We start from the raw sequence: 13,648 nt of genomic DNA, 5'->3' as shown, positions 1-13,648 counted from the left end.
TCCAACTTCCCCCCCAACCTTTCCTTTAAAGTAGTGGCCAATGACGCATTTGGAAATAATTAAAACAAAGGTTGAGGGTTTTTTGTTTTAATATGTCGTGACTATTAGCAGCTGGATTAGGAATCAGCCAGCACAAAAGCAGCATACTTCTTATACCAGCTATAAATAAAAGCAGGCTTCAAATTTGAAAGCAGGATTTTTTTTTCCTTTTTCCCCTCCACAGAAGATCTTTCCTTTGTGCCAAGACTAAAATATTAGCACTGTGTTCCCTCCTCTGTTTAAACAGACCTCATTGCATCTAAGTGCCAAAAAAGTGGAATTCCTGAACAGCAGGTGAAAAGAAAACACAAGATCAAATGCAGTTCTGGCTGCCAAGAGAACCTGCAGCATGGCTTGGGGGTGCATGAAAAGTCATGCAGCTCCTGGTGCTGTCAAAGACTTCTGGAAGGTCATCAAGCAGTTTTTTTCAAGCATCCCACATCAAAAAGCTGCACAGGGAGACAAACCTGCAATACATCATGGGGATGGTGCTAAAGATACCAATCATCCACTTTTAGGAGAATTTAACTTTTCCCCCATCAGATCTATAGAAGCAGCTCTGTGTGGAGACCAGGGTATGGAAATTAATGTAAATGCTCGCCCTGGGTGAACATTAGGCAATGGCTGGTTGGGCTCCATAACCCAGCAGGGAACTATGGAAGAAATGTGTCTTTCTGAGCTCATCCTTGCACTTAAGGCAAAGGACACATATTTGCTGCTCTTGGAACCAGCCAGCCCTTGCATTAATTTGTATTCTGCACCCAGCTGGACATCTGTAAGCCCATGACAGATCTTTCTCTTTGGCTGATGCACCCTTTGGTGTTGCAGGGAAGAAACTGCTCCAGCACTGCTCATGGCTAACGGCCTTCAGGAAACTCTTCAGTTGAGCTCCTTGTTGATCCCTTTGCCGACCACTCCTTGTCATCACTGGAAGAGGCAGAGAGGCTGTGGCCCAAAAGCAGACATCTGGGTTGGAAAACAAGGATTTGGACGTTTCTCTGGGTCCCACTGTGCTGGCAGTGCTGGGAGCCCTGCAGAAGTTCATCCTCCTTCCACCCCTGCACTGGGGGCAGCACCCAGGTGAGGCTGCAGCACTGCCTGTGAGCAATGACAGATTCCCAAAAGGCACTCATGAATTTTTCCCCCATAGTGGCTATGGCTGAGAAATGACTGAGCAGGCAGCAGCACTGGGATCACAGGTTGGAAGTGCTCAGGCCCATTTTCCCTCCTAAAAATCACCAAGCAGCAAAGTTCTTTCAAATAAGACACACATTGGTGGGGTTGAAAATAATACAAAGTGCACATGCTCCTAAAGACAGCCTTTTTTTTTTTATTTTAAAACTCTGCATCTGAAAACACCGTATGACAGAAAGCATTATATACACTGCAGTGTTTTTGGTATAATACAGTATTTCATACATCCATTTCTTTTTCTGCAAAAAAATTTGCTTTGTCGGACAAACAACCAAACTCCCATTGACAAAGAATACAGCTAAGGCACATTGTTTCTGCTAAATGAAAGACAAAAGGGTGCAAAAACGGGTAGTGCAATAATTGCTGAAAATCACATTCTACTACAAGAAAAGCATTCTGACTTTGAACTTTGATTACTGGTCAATTTAAGACATTTCAATATCTCATAAAATACTCCTTTAAATAAATAGCAAAATATCTACATCTTTCAGTGTGTTCCATTTGAATCTCCAATTTTTTTAAACTTTTTTTCCCCTGTATATACACGGTTTTCTTTTTTCTTATTCAATAGATTACAAAATATTTCTGTACAATTTTATGCATATCATGATCTATAACAAAATAGTTATTTCTTAAAACTATATCACCACCAGTCTTTGAAAATGGCAGAATAGGAATAACTTATTATGGACTATGTTAGGCAATAGAAAAATCCAATCAAACCAAAACAGAACCAAAAGGACAAAGTCAGAAAAATAATTTCATTACATTGAATAATTATTTTAGTTTCAAAACAAATCTTGTTTTATATGTAAACCCTCTTCAGTTGCCTTTGGGTTGTATCCACATACGAATACCAACATAGGACAGGATTTGGGATTCCTAAAAGCACTGCAGCCTGCTGGGAATATTGGTGCTACTCACTGAAACATTACAGTTCTCATGGAGGAAAGTACTAAAGAAACCCAAGATATACAAGCCTTAGCAGAAGTCATTGCTTTCTGCTGGCTTTGACAACCTTTGAAAGAAGCTCCAAAAGCCAGATTTTCGGAAATGCATTTATGACTTAGACAAAACCACCACGTTCTAAATGTACTGTTAGATTCCCAACCAACACCCACAACCTGGCCCTATGAGGTGACGTTCCTCAGATTTTAAGACCATACCATTAAGAGGATGTTTCTTCTCCCAGCTGCCAGTACAAATCTGAGAGGAATGCTACTATAGCATGTTAAAATGAGTGAAATTACTCTACAATTTGTCTTGTGCATCTGAGAGCAGTCTGTCCTGTTGTAGTCTGAAGATAAATTAGAAGTTACTAAGTTTGTACTTTGTATGTAATTAAACCAAGTTCCTTATCTACAGTGACTTGCAAGAAACAGAGCTCATAATTTCCTAAGGTTTATATGAATGTCTGAGACTTCCTTTTGCCCGAAGGGAAGGTCATTTTCTTTCCTTAAAGACTGCATTTGTAAGCAATTTCCATTGTATTTGTGAAGTGTAAGCTGACAGCAACACAACTGAGCTGTAATAGAAATCTCAAGGTGCCTTTTATTCATTCCACAACAAACAGAGAAAGTGAGCAAGACACAGACAACACCAAAGTTCCTAACACAGTTTAAGGCCACATTTAGAAAGGATGGAAGTAAGGCTTTCTTTAAGGGGCAACACACTGGATGCCACAATGGGAACAGACACCGAGCGATTCTAAGCTGATAGGATTCATCCACAGAAAAGCTGAAACAACACCCTAGTTTAGGCCAGCAGGTCTGTGCCTTTTTTTGGATCTAAGCAGGAAAATAAAATGAAATGCCATAGACATCCTCCTCTGGAATATTCCCAGCAAACTGAAGGTGCTCCCTTAGCAGGAGTGCTATTGTCTCAGTCAAGGGTGTTAATTACAACAGAACCAAAGACAAGCAGAGTCATTACAATATACAAATGCAGCGCCATGAACCGCGCCTAGAATTGTCACTCTGGTATCAGAGGCACCTGTACAGTATCTTGCTGTTTATTTGGCAAGGTTACAAGTAATACTTCTAGGTTGCAACAACGTAGAAAGAGAATTTGCATAGATTGTACATTCAGTTCAAGGAGATTTCTGGTACCTTTTTTGTTGTTCTCAGGTAAACATGTTTGCAGACACAGTGAGGTAGCAGCTGTGGTAGCACCCATGAGCAAAAGAAGGTAACCAAGGCAGAAGCAAAGAGCAGAGTGATCAACACACTACTGTTAGTAAGAAGGAACGGAATCAAGGTGGTACCTGCAGTGTCACATCATGAGGGTAACTGCTCCCAGCGCCACACGTAGCTGAGACAGCTAATGCTGCCCTGGCCCTGGGTAGCACAGGCTGTAAGGCCTTGTAGCCTCACTTCTAAATGCTCTCAGCCTGATTATTCTTTCCCTTACTGTGATGATGGGGGTGAAGGTTTTGAAGGTCAATCTCTTCTGCAATACACCTTCGTCAGGAATTACCAAGCAGTGTTTGCTTGCCTTTGAAGATTCTGCAGGAAAATGTGCTGTCCTACAAATTCTTCCTTGCTGTCCTCAATCCTAATTCACATTATTTCTTTGGCTCCTCTGTGCCTGGCTGCAGCAGCAGCTGCCCTCAGGGCTCAGCAGCAGGTATTCCTGCTCTCAGGAACTCCTCCTGGGCCTCTGAATGGGCAGTGCTCTGTCCTCTGTAACATCGCTCCCTACGCTCTCTGTCAGCATCATCCCTGGAGCTGCCTTGCCAGAAGCCTGAGGGTTTGGTTTGGAAAGGCTTTCTTACATGATGTTTTCAATTGTCATTTAATATGGGCTTAAGCCCTACTAGTCCTTAAGACTACACTGGAGGTTTTGAATGGTAGAAATAAAGACACATATGAATCGTTATCTTTTCACAACTGGACTGAAGCAAAGGCCAGTGAGAAAGGTTGCAAACCACGTCCCACCGGGTCTGTCTTATTCTGTTACTGCAATATCAAATAACCAACTCTCCTCTTACATATATTAGATTCCCTGGCCTGAAAATCAGGACAAGGTAACTGCTGGCTTCCACCAACTCCTTCCTGTGCAAGTACTGCACTGACTGAAGGCTGCTCTGGAAAGCAAACTTTCCTCATCTGCAGCTGGGTTTCTGAGGAAGCCATGGGGATTTAGCTCAGTCAAGTATAAAACTTCCTGCTCTATGGAAAGTGCTGGAGTTGGCCAAGGTTTCATGTGGCCAACTCCTGAAGCTTTGGGAGCTGGGAAGACAACAAGGAGGGACTGTGAGCCAGTGGCAAGATGGCAATTCTCTGATGAAAGAGAACTAGAGAAATCAACAGAAAGCTGGTCCTCATTGCCAGGCCACAAGTAACATCTGGATCTTGTTTATCTGGATCTTGTCTATCTTGTTTATCAAAGCTGAGATCTCAGGGCATCAATGGTTTTTAGCCTTGCTGTGCAGAAGGAGCCCAGTTTGTTCAAAGGTTTGTTGAAAAGCAATTGTGTCAAACTTTTGCAAAGTTTCAGCATCTTCTCTACCCTTTCTCTCTCCCTTAGGTCAGGGTTACACTATCCCCATTCTGATTCACTTCACTACTGTGCTCACTATAATCATGGCTAAGAGTGATGGAGGCCTCATTAGGATGGCAATTAGTGCTGCAGGAGATGGAGGGAAAGTGAATGCACATTAGTTGGTACTTTTGAAGGTGCTGCAGGATCACTGTTAATACACCATTAAACAACTGTACAGGCATTGTGCACTGAAGCCAGTACCCAGGAAAGTCAATTTGTAACACACGAATGCACATTCCTGTATCTCTAGGCTTAGCAATAATGAAGGCTTAACAACAGAGATACAGAGGGACTTTCTTGTATAACACTTGCTATCATGAAGGAATTGTTAAAATTCTCCGCTTGCTGAGAGCACAAAAAATGAAGACATAATTTTAATTCTAAAAAAAACCCCCTTCAATATCAGAAAATGAAAATGCAAATATTACTACTCAATGTCCAAATGTCATCAAAGAAAGAATTGGACAAATGTGAAAATAAACTGTCATTTGAGCTATTTCGTTTAGCCTTGGGGTTTAACATTACCATATAAACAGGTTTGCATAATGCTGAGCCTGACTGTGGACATGATTCATTAAATCACATATGTAGATGCTCTGCATTTTGCCACATTCCCTTTCTATGTAATACAGATTGATCACAGGAGTGTTACATGGCTGTCATGCAGAATGCCCAGGGAATTTAAACAAGCAAAGCATTACACAACAGAGGATAAATGTGTGCATATGGAAATATAAACCCCTCCCATTTGAAAGGAATTTTGATCAAGCCAGGCTTCCAGCTGGGATCCTGTTCAGCAAGGACTGGCCAGTGTGACTGGAAAAGAACACCTGCACATTCAGGTGAAGATGCATAACTCTTGTGTTTTGTACCAACTCTGGGTCCCTGCTCTGAATTCTCCTTTTCACCAAATGTAAGATCTGTAAAGTTATTCTCTTCTGACCATTGAAAATGTTCATCCCAGGCTCCCAGTGCTGCCATTTCAAACCAGAGAAGCCACTAAGCAGGAAAAGTTGGGGTTAACAGCATCACCTTGGAGCCAGCTCTGATCCCTGATGCAGAGTCTGGCTTGATATGTTTTTTTATTCACAACTACTGGACTTTGGAACTCAGACACTGAGTCTCATATATGTCTTTTGGATCCATGTCTGCATGATAACAGCTATAGCAGAGGTGGCTGTTTAGGTCCAAAACTTGATACTGCCCCCAGAAGATGTTCCAAACATGGCAGCTTATCTTTTGATGACTTCAAACAGACAGCATTTATCCCTAAAATCTTGTCATACCCTTTATATATGCTGGACTTGACTCTGAAATCCTCTTTTAGCACTAGCACTCTGGAAGTTTTTCCTGATAAAGGACTGCAGGATCAACTCCTTCAGCTCCACATCCTAAATTTTAACAGCAGCACTGGCATTGCCAGCTTGCTACAAAACTTCACTGTTAAAATGCTTCTTGTCTTTCAGAAAATAATCTCATATAAATTTTCTTTGAGATATTTTAAACCTAGCATATAATGCAAATGGATATATCAGCAACCATCTGTTTTCTTTCCCTTTTTTGTACTAAAACAAAATAATTTGCACCTTATTTTTCAAATGATAAAAGCGGCAGCTTTTTTCCTAACTGCAGAAGACGTGATTGTTGTCACCTTCTGCTTGGTCTAGTTAATGAAAAGTTACAAAAAAGCACTTAAAAACATTCCTGCTTAAGCATAAAAACATCAGATTTAAAAACTAAGTTATCTGCATGCGTGTGCGTGGGTGCACCCCTACACATGTGCTTATGTGCAAGACAGACTGAAGATTTTGTGGCTACCTCAGGAGTCTTACTGAGAACAAGCACTGCCTGGGCTTGTTAATGGATTTTATTGTGTGCCTTAAATGTGATCTTCTTCATCTAATCTGCAGGGCTTGGACTGTGCAGTCACCATCGCACCAGTGTGACTAAAGCCCTGGATTTCACAGTGAGGATTGGAGGTCCCCAGAAAATATGAACTTCACAAAGGAATGTTACATTAAAAACAAGCACTGTTAAAAACCCCTACTGAATAAGTATTAACACTGTGATTCTATTACATAAACCTGTTGGCAACCCTGGTTTCACACACACTTGCCTCTAGAGCTGGTTGAAAAGCTGGAACGTTATCTTGACTGGAATATTCCAATCAGCTCGCATTGCTACAAACTTTCCTAAAGCTACTGCTCGTGACTGACAAAATCAAGACAAAAAAAGAAAGGGAGGTGTGAGGGGAGGAAGGCCTTTTCTTAATAAAGGCAGCTTCAGTTAGTAAAATAACATAATCTTCAAGCTGCAAAAGCAGCACCTACTAATTAGTCATTGACTAAAACATAAATAATAAATACCTAAATTGTTCCTTCTATGCATCCATTTTTGTGCCAGATAAACATTTCAATGCTCTGCCTCAATGCCAGCACAGCTGACACCACAGTTTCAAGTCCAAAGCAAACTGAAGTAGCTTTAAACCAATACGACAGAGATACTACAAGCCACGGGGATCTGTGTGTTACAGTCCTACTGCAAGTGTTGTTTAAAAGGGAATTCAACCTTCCTGTGAGACATGATTATGGAATGATCTAAGGGTCTGTTTCCCTCCTGATGTGGACACTTTGCTCTCAGCAGAAAGTTATCCATGCACACAGAAGGGTGAACAGATACCTTCCTTTATTACAGCAACAGGACTTCTTCCCTAATTAACCCAATGGCTTTTGATGGTCTTTTTTGGTTCTGTTGCTAACTAGAGATTAACACGCAACAGCAACAAAGTGCATGTCTTTGCTAAGGTAAAATACATTAGTTGGAGATGAATCTGTATATAAAACCTGTATTTTAAAAAGTTATTGGAATGTAAATTAATTTTTCCCTCCTGTAGAAAATGCAGGTTGAAATGATGCAAAACCATGCCTATTTAAAACAGGATGCAGCCTGCTAGGAATTCTGAAGACAGGCAAGGGTATAAAAAGGCAGAATAAAGTAAAAGCACAGAGAAACACGGCAGTGCTCTCCTTCTCCTGGCTTTGAGCAGTGACCCACATCCTGCACAGCCTTCCAGGTGCCCTGGCAAAGTCTGGAAGGATCCTTCTTTAGGAAGAGATGGAGATCTGAGACCAAGGAAAGGAATTAGTGTTAAGACTTACTAGCCACTACTCAAATTAGGGAAGAAACCTGTTGTTGCTGATTTAGGTCCCAGTTTTACTATTTTACTGGTTTACAACTCCACTGCCTGAGAAAAAAATTCAGCTCAGCTCATGAGCAAAGGGTGTGAGCAGACACTTCACACACCACCCCAGCCTACACATACACACCTGCTCTACTGGCAGCCTGTGAAAATACTCAGGTACTGGTGGCTTCCAAAAATGCCTGCAGATTTGAAAGGGCTGAAATTCAAAACACTTGTTGGTTTTTTAATAAATACTCTTAGTACACTGACCCTGAACCAGTCTGCATGAGACATAAAAGACTACTATAGCAAAACACTGGTTTCATTTAGAGCTTATCATTAAATTTGTCTGAAAAAAATCTCTGAAAGGTATCTGAAAGTGTCTGCTTTTGCTCATTCTCTCTAACTAGGATAACAGACATCAGCTATGTCCAGAATTACTTTGTGTTATTAAAAACCCAAGTGAGGCTGTACCATAATTACTTCACATTCTCTGAGGTCATGTGGCCATACAGGCTTCAGCCTGCAGGAACCAACCTCCCCAGAAAGTGTAAGTAGAAGGGAATTTTGATGTGATTTATTCATTATAGCAAAATAATGAAAGCCTATGAAACAGCAGAGGCACAGACAAATTTATTTTTAAAAAAACCCTCTTCAGCAGCTGCTCCTTCACTGCCCTCCCCATGGCTTGGTGCTACTGTTGCCCAGCCCACAGGCTGGTGGGTGCAGTGGCACCTGGAATGGCCGGGTCCCCACGGGACAGCACAGGCTGTGGGATGAGGCCACGCTCCCAACAGAGCTGATGGAGAGGGCAGTGCCAAAGGCCTTGTCGGAACTTCAGAACTTTTTTTTTTCTTTTGGTTTTGTTTTCTTAAAATGAATTCTATTACAATAAGTAACAAAAAAAATGTAACATTCCCTTAGGTTTCTGAAACCCGGTGTGAGATTCACAGAGAAGCAAGGTTCAATTCCCTTTTAAAAACCGATGCCGGGGCAGAGCGGAGCGGATGCTACCTCAGGCGGCCGTCGGGCTTGACGGGGCCCAGCTCGGACTTGGGGTCGGGGCTCAGGGAGCTCCAGGCAGTCTGGGCACAGCCCTGCAGGACGGGGCAGGCCGTGGGCCCCACGCTGCAGACGTCCACGGCCGACCAGACGCTGCTGACCAGAGAGTCCACCCAGGCGTCCAGGCGGGCGCCCACGAGCCCCGCGTTGCGCTTGGCCTGGTCGGCGCGGGCGGCGCTGACCGGCATGTTCAGCACGGGGTTCAGGCCCTGGAAGCTCTGCTCCATGTACGCGTTCTTTGGAGGCCCGCTGTGGAGCTTGATGGCTTCCTCTGCAAAGGGAGAAGAAAAGCCCCAGGTTAGTGCATTGAAACAGCCACTGCTAAGGATCTAAATATACGGAAAACAAAAAGAGCAAGGTTTAGGGGTGAGCTGTAGCCCATTTCCCACACATTGCATCCCAGGGGTTGTGCTCGGCTTTGGCACTCTTCGTGCACAGTACTATGGATTCTGCTCACTGTGATTCCCATCCTGCAAGTGCTGCCTTAGCAGGCAAAGCTCTGACCCTGAATATAGAGCCACCCTTATTATCAACATGTACAACTAACCCCAGAGCTGCAGGACATCCAGGACTGGCTGCACCTCGAAATGAGGAAACAGTTCAAGGGCACCCAGTGTGAGAAGTCTGCCAAATCCTGTCAGACATCCAAGTGCTATTATTGATTTATCTAGAAGAAAGAGCCAAGATCTCAGCCTGTTTTGTTGTGAGTTTTTTCCCCTAAACAAATGAGCCTTGCCCTGCTGTGGCAAAGTCACAAGATTTGATAGCTCTATCTGCCTACAAAACCCAGATGGAGCTATTTGTGGCACTAAAAGGACAACACCATGGCCTTGGACAGACCAGACCATAATGAAACACACGTAGCCCCAACACGATTCCTGGAAGTGCTCCAGTCTCACTGGTAAAGTAGTCTCCTGTGAGAGTTATATTTTCAATCTCCTGTGCTGAACAGTAGATCACAACCATTCCCTAATGGCACTTTGCATTGTGATTGCTTTCCTTACTTATATCAGCAAAATACAGTACAATACCCCAAGTTTGCAATATCGCAGTAAAAATCAGTATCAGGCTGTGACAATCTTTTCAGAGACCTAAATTAGACATTGTGGGTCAGGCTTCCCCTGTCAAAGGTTGGCTGACTTCTGAGAGTCTGAGTGCACCAAGCTGCTGCTTATAAAATCAGGATGAGATCCTTGAAAAACGTTCACCGATGCCTGTTGGGAGCAAATTTCCAACCATTTCTTTCCGCTCTCAGCTGCCTTCCCCAGCATCCTCACTCTGGCAGCACAGAGGATATGTTTAGCTCTGCCAACAGACACACTGTCTAGAACAGAAAATGGGCCCATTCAGGCTGCTCCAGGCGAGGAAAGCCACCGCGCTGCGCGAGCGTCAGAGGCCAGGAATTACATATTCACAGCTACAATTCCTTCCACATGTCCTTGCTGCTTGCACTGCAGCCTGACACTGAGTCCTTTCTTCCATGCAGAGGACAGCGTCTCAGGTGCTGGAAATAAATCCTTGTATTTATTTAGAGAGAAAAAGGGTATATTTGGAGCTTTGCTGTTACATTTGCAAAGTCTTTAATGTCAAATACTGTGCAAGTCCGTTACTTCAAGTCCCCAGTTAAAGTGGTTCAGCACATGCCTGTCACCATTATACATAATTTAACTGTTCCTGCATTTATCTAAACCCCTCTTTGTATTTTAAATGGTAGATACCCACAATAACCTGTAGTCAGAATTAGTTCAACCTGTGCACACGTGTCAGGAATGTGCTCTGCCAGAGCACTGAAGTTAAAGAAATAGAACAAGTACACATGATTAAATTTCCTCCTTTGGAAGCAATTAAATATGGAAGACTGTTTGTCAACATATTAGTTAAATAGGAACATTCTGAGTAAAAATTCCCAAATAAATAAGAGTTGGCATTACTAGCAGGATCATCTGATTGAAACAGGCAATTCAGCGAGCTTGTTGAATCAAAGCCTGTTGCACATGTGTTTGATGCATGAAACAAGAGAGATCTTTATTCAGACAAGAAACAGGACGAAATGGAACTTGGTGTTCTCTCTGCCTCAACCTTGTACGTGTCCCAGGCCTCAGGACTTGCTGGATTATCAGGACTGGAAAGGATGAAACCTGCAGAAACTGCAGGACTCGGTGCTGGGCAAAGCAGCAGAGGTTGTGTTAAGGCTACCACTGCCCACAGTGAAAGGTGCTGCTCCAGTCAAGACACACAGAGAACCCTGACCTGGTACAGGTGGGGACTGCCTGCCCCACAGCAGAGCAGCACCCCAAGTTAGGTGTCAGCACATCCTGGAAAGGAAAAGCTGGGCAACAGCAACCTGAGTGCAGAGTCACATGTACTCCTCAGCAGGAAATGCTGGGGACCAGACCCAGAACCCTCTCCTGGAGCCTCCAAGTCTTTGTCAAACAGCTCATAGCAGAAAGCAGGGAGGATGCTGCTCATCTGAGCAATGGCAGATGGGCTGCTCCTCTTTGCATTACAGGAAAACTGACAGAAAATCGTGACTCCATAATTTACTGAGCTGGTACAGAAGAGAGACAGTGAGGCTCCCAAGCCCTGATATGCTGTAAAAAAGGAGGCTGGAGCTACTGGGTGTGCTCTTGAAGCACTGACACTTCAGTCAAGTGTCACGAGGAAGAGCTCATGAAAAAATAATGGAGAATGTAGGGCTTGCCTTTAAATGTTTAGACATTTAAATCTGTATGGCTAGCACAAACAACTCAAAATTAGCTGAATTGCAGACATTAAGCCAGACTTTTTGTGCTGGCCCTTTGACTTCAGGAGGATATGTATCAATGCAAAACATATTCCTCTGACTTGAAAATATGAATTTAAAACACTTGGTTATTTTTGACCCCTATTTTTATTTGTTCTTCACCCATATTTGAGGACACATTTCTCAATTGACTCTTCTTGGTCTAACTTTTTTGGATTAAACACACAGCCTATAGCCAGCCATACAGGCTGGGATTTCAGCATTTTTGTGTGGGTTTATTCATCATTTTGCAGAAAAGGCAAATTAGTTTAGACAGAGAGTGGGCTAAGGAGTGAAAAATGTGGTTACCTTGGTACACATTAAAGCACTAGACCTGTGGGTTTTTTAAAGCAACACGAACGTACAGCTTTATTTCTTTACTTGAATTGTGTTAAAACCCTCTGGCAAAGAGGTAATTTTTTATTGACATTTTGTTTGTTTTCTCTTGCAGCAAACAAGACAGTGCTGCATTTGCTCATTGTGGAGCTAATCGACTCCTTGTCAGCTGGATCTGAACTAAATTTCAAAGCAAATCCCCGTCTTCAGGGTTTTTCTCAGAATGATGATTCCAGGGCATGTCTGCTCTTCTGCAGTCGTGCGCCTGCCTGCTGCTATTACTGCATTTATCAAGAACATGTCATGTTACCTCTGGTTAATTTAAAGAAATCACAGCAGTTCTGACACAAGTTGCCACCCACTTTATAATCTGTATAGATGCAATTAGAATTGATTGAGCCAATGCAAACAACCAAGGGCATAACAAAGGTTTCCCAGTATCTGCTAATTGAGATGATCTATAAATATGGATTAGGTCAAAAGGCCGTTGAGGTGCCTGAGTGCATTGCCCATGTCTGCTAATGCTGTCAGCCCTCGAAAGGGGGCATAGGGACCAGGCACTGGTATTTCGGGCTCCATGGGAGCAGCAAAGATCAGCAGCCCCATGTCCAGGACATGCCATCAAGCTGGGAACAGAGTGGGAAAGGTCTCTCTTAAAGCAAGAAAGGAGGTTGCTCTTTCTCACTTCTCTCCTTGCTTGAAGGAGGAAGGGCTTTTAATGTAGTCATTTTTTTACAATCCAGGGTTTACTATCATCTTGAGGTTTCGGGGCTTTTTCTGCCCCAGAAGTGGACCTGCTACTGGCTCACAATAACCTATTTGGCTTTAACGGAACAGGTACTATCCATTAAATGGATGACAACTCATTATTGGCACTCCAGCTGGGAGAGTGCTGGGAAAACTTTGCCGCGAATATAAACTCAAATTTAAAAATGAAATTGCTTCCCCTCACTGTGACCCTGGGAGTCGATCACATTTGGCCTTTAAAGAGCAAGGAAGGGGGGAAAGTAGGATGAGGGGGATGCAGAGACAACCTCTACTGAATTTGCTGTTTTCTTAAGACTTGAAGTCTGCTGGGTAGCTTGGATTACAGTCAGAGAGCTGCTGGCTAAGTGCTCTGAATGATACCTGTTGTTTGCTTCTGCCTCTGCAGTCCCTTCACAGGGGAGCTGGACATCTGGCCCTGAGTCTCCAAGTCCTCAAATCCCTAAAGCTGCCAGCAGAAGTCCCCCATTCCTGTGTGATCTGCCAGTGATCTTACACGGTTCTGCTCCCTGTTTTGTCTTCTCCACATCCCATTCCCTCTTTGTCTTGGCTCAATTATTCCTAGAGCATCCTGCTGGTCCTTGGCAGCCCTCCTGTGTCTTTACAAGCATGGAGTTCTTGGCTTTGACACACTCAACCATAGGTGAGAACCTCAAAATTGTTCTGTAGAAGAATAAACTGGAATCTGTCTGTGCAGGAGGTAGAGGGAAGGAGACTCTGGTGGAGAAGGTGAACCTGATTTCTCC

The 13,648-nt window shown here is 43.2% G+C and overlaps 1 protein-coding gene across 5 annotated transcripts in view; it reads right to left on the bottom strand.

Annotated features, from left to right (window-relative positions):
* Positions 1-1,343: 1,343 nt before the first annotated feature.
* The window catches only part of XYLT1 (xylosyltransferase 1), a 179,360-nt gene continuing 167,055 nt past the window's right edge, over positions 1,344-13,648 (bottom strand). For all 5 annotated transcript variants that reach the window (XM_038151854.1, XM_038151853.1, XM_038151855.1 and 2 more), the window contains one exon: positions 1,344-9,290. In XM_038151854.1, the coding sequence (XP_038007782.1) occupies positions 8,968-9,290 (323 nt within the window). In that variant the 3' untranslated portion in view covers positions 1,344-8,967. The remainder of the gene's footprint in view (positions 9,291-13,648) is intronic.

This window comes from Motacilla alba, chromosome 14 (genome assembly GCF_015832195.1).
Source record: "Motacilla alba alba isolate MOTALB_02 chromosome 14, Motacilla_alba_V1.0_pri, whole genome shotgun sequence".
Taxonomy (NCBI): domain Eukaryota; kingdom Metazoa; phylum Chordata; class Aves; order Passeriformes; family Motacillidae; genus Motacilla; species Motacilla alba.
Note: the sequence above shows the minus strand (reverse complement) of the source record. Positions and strands in the feature narration are given on the sequence as shown.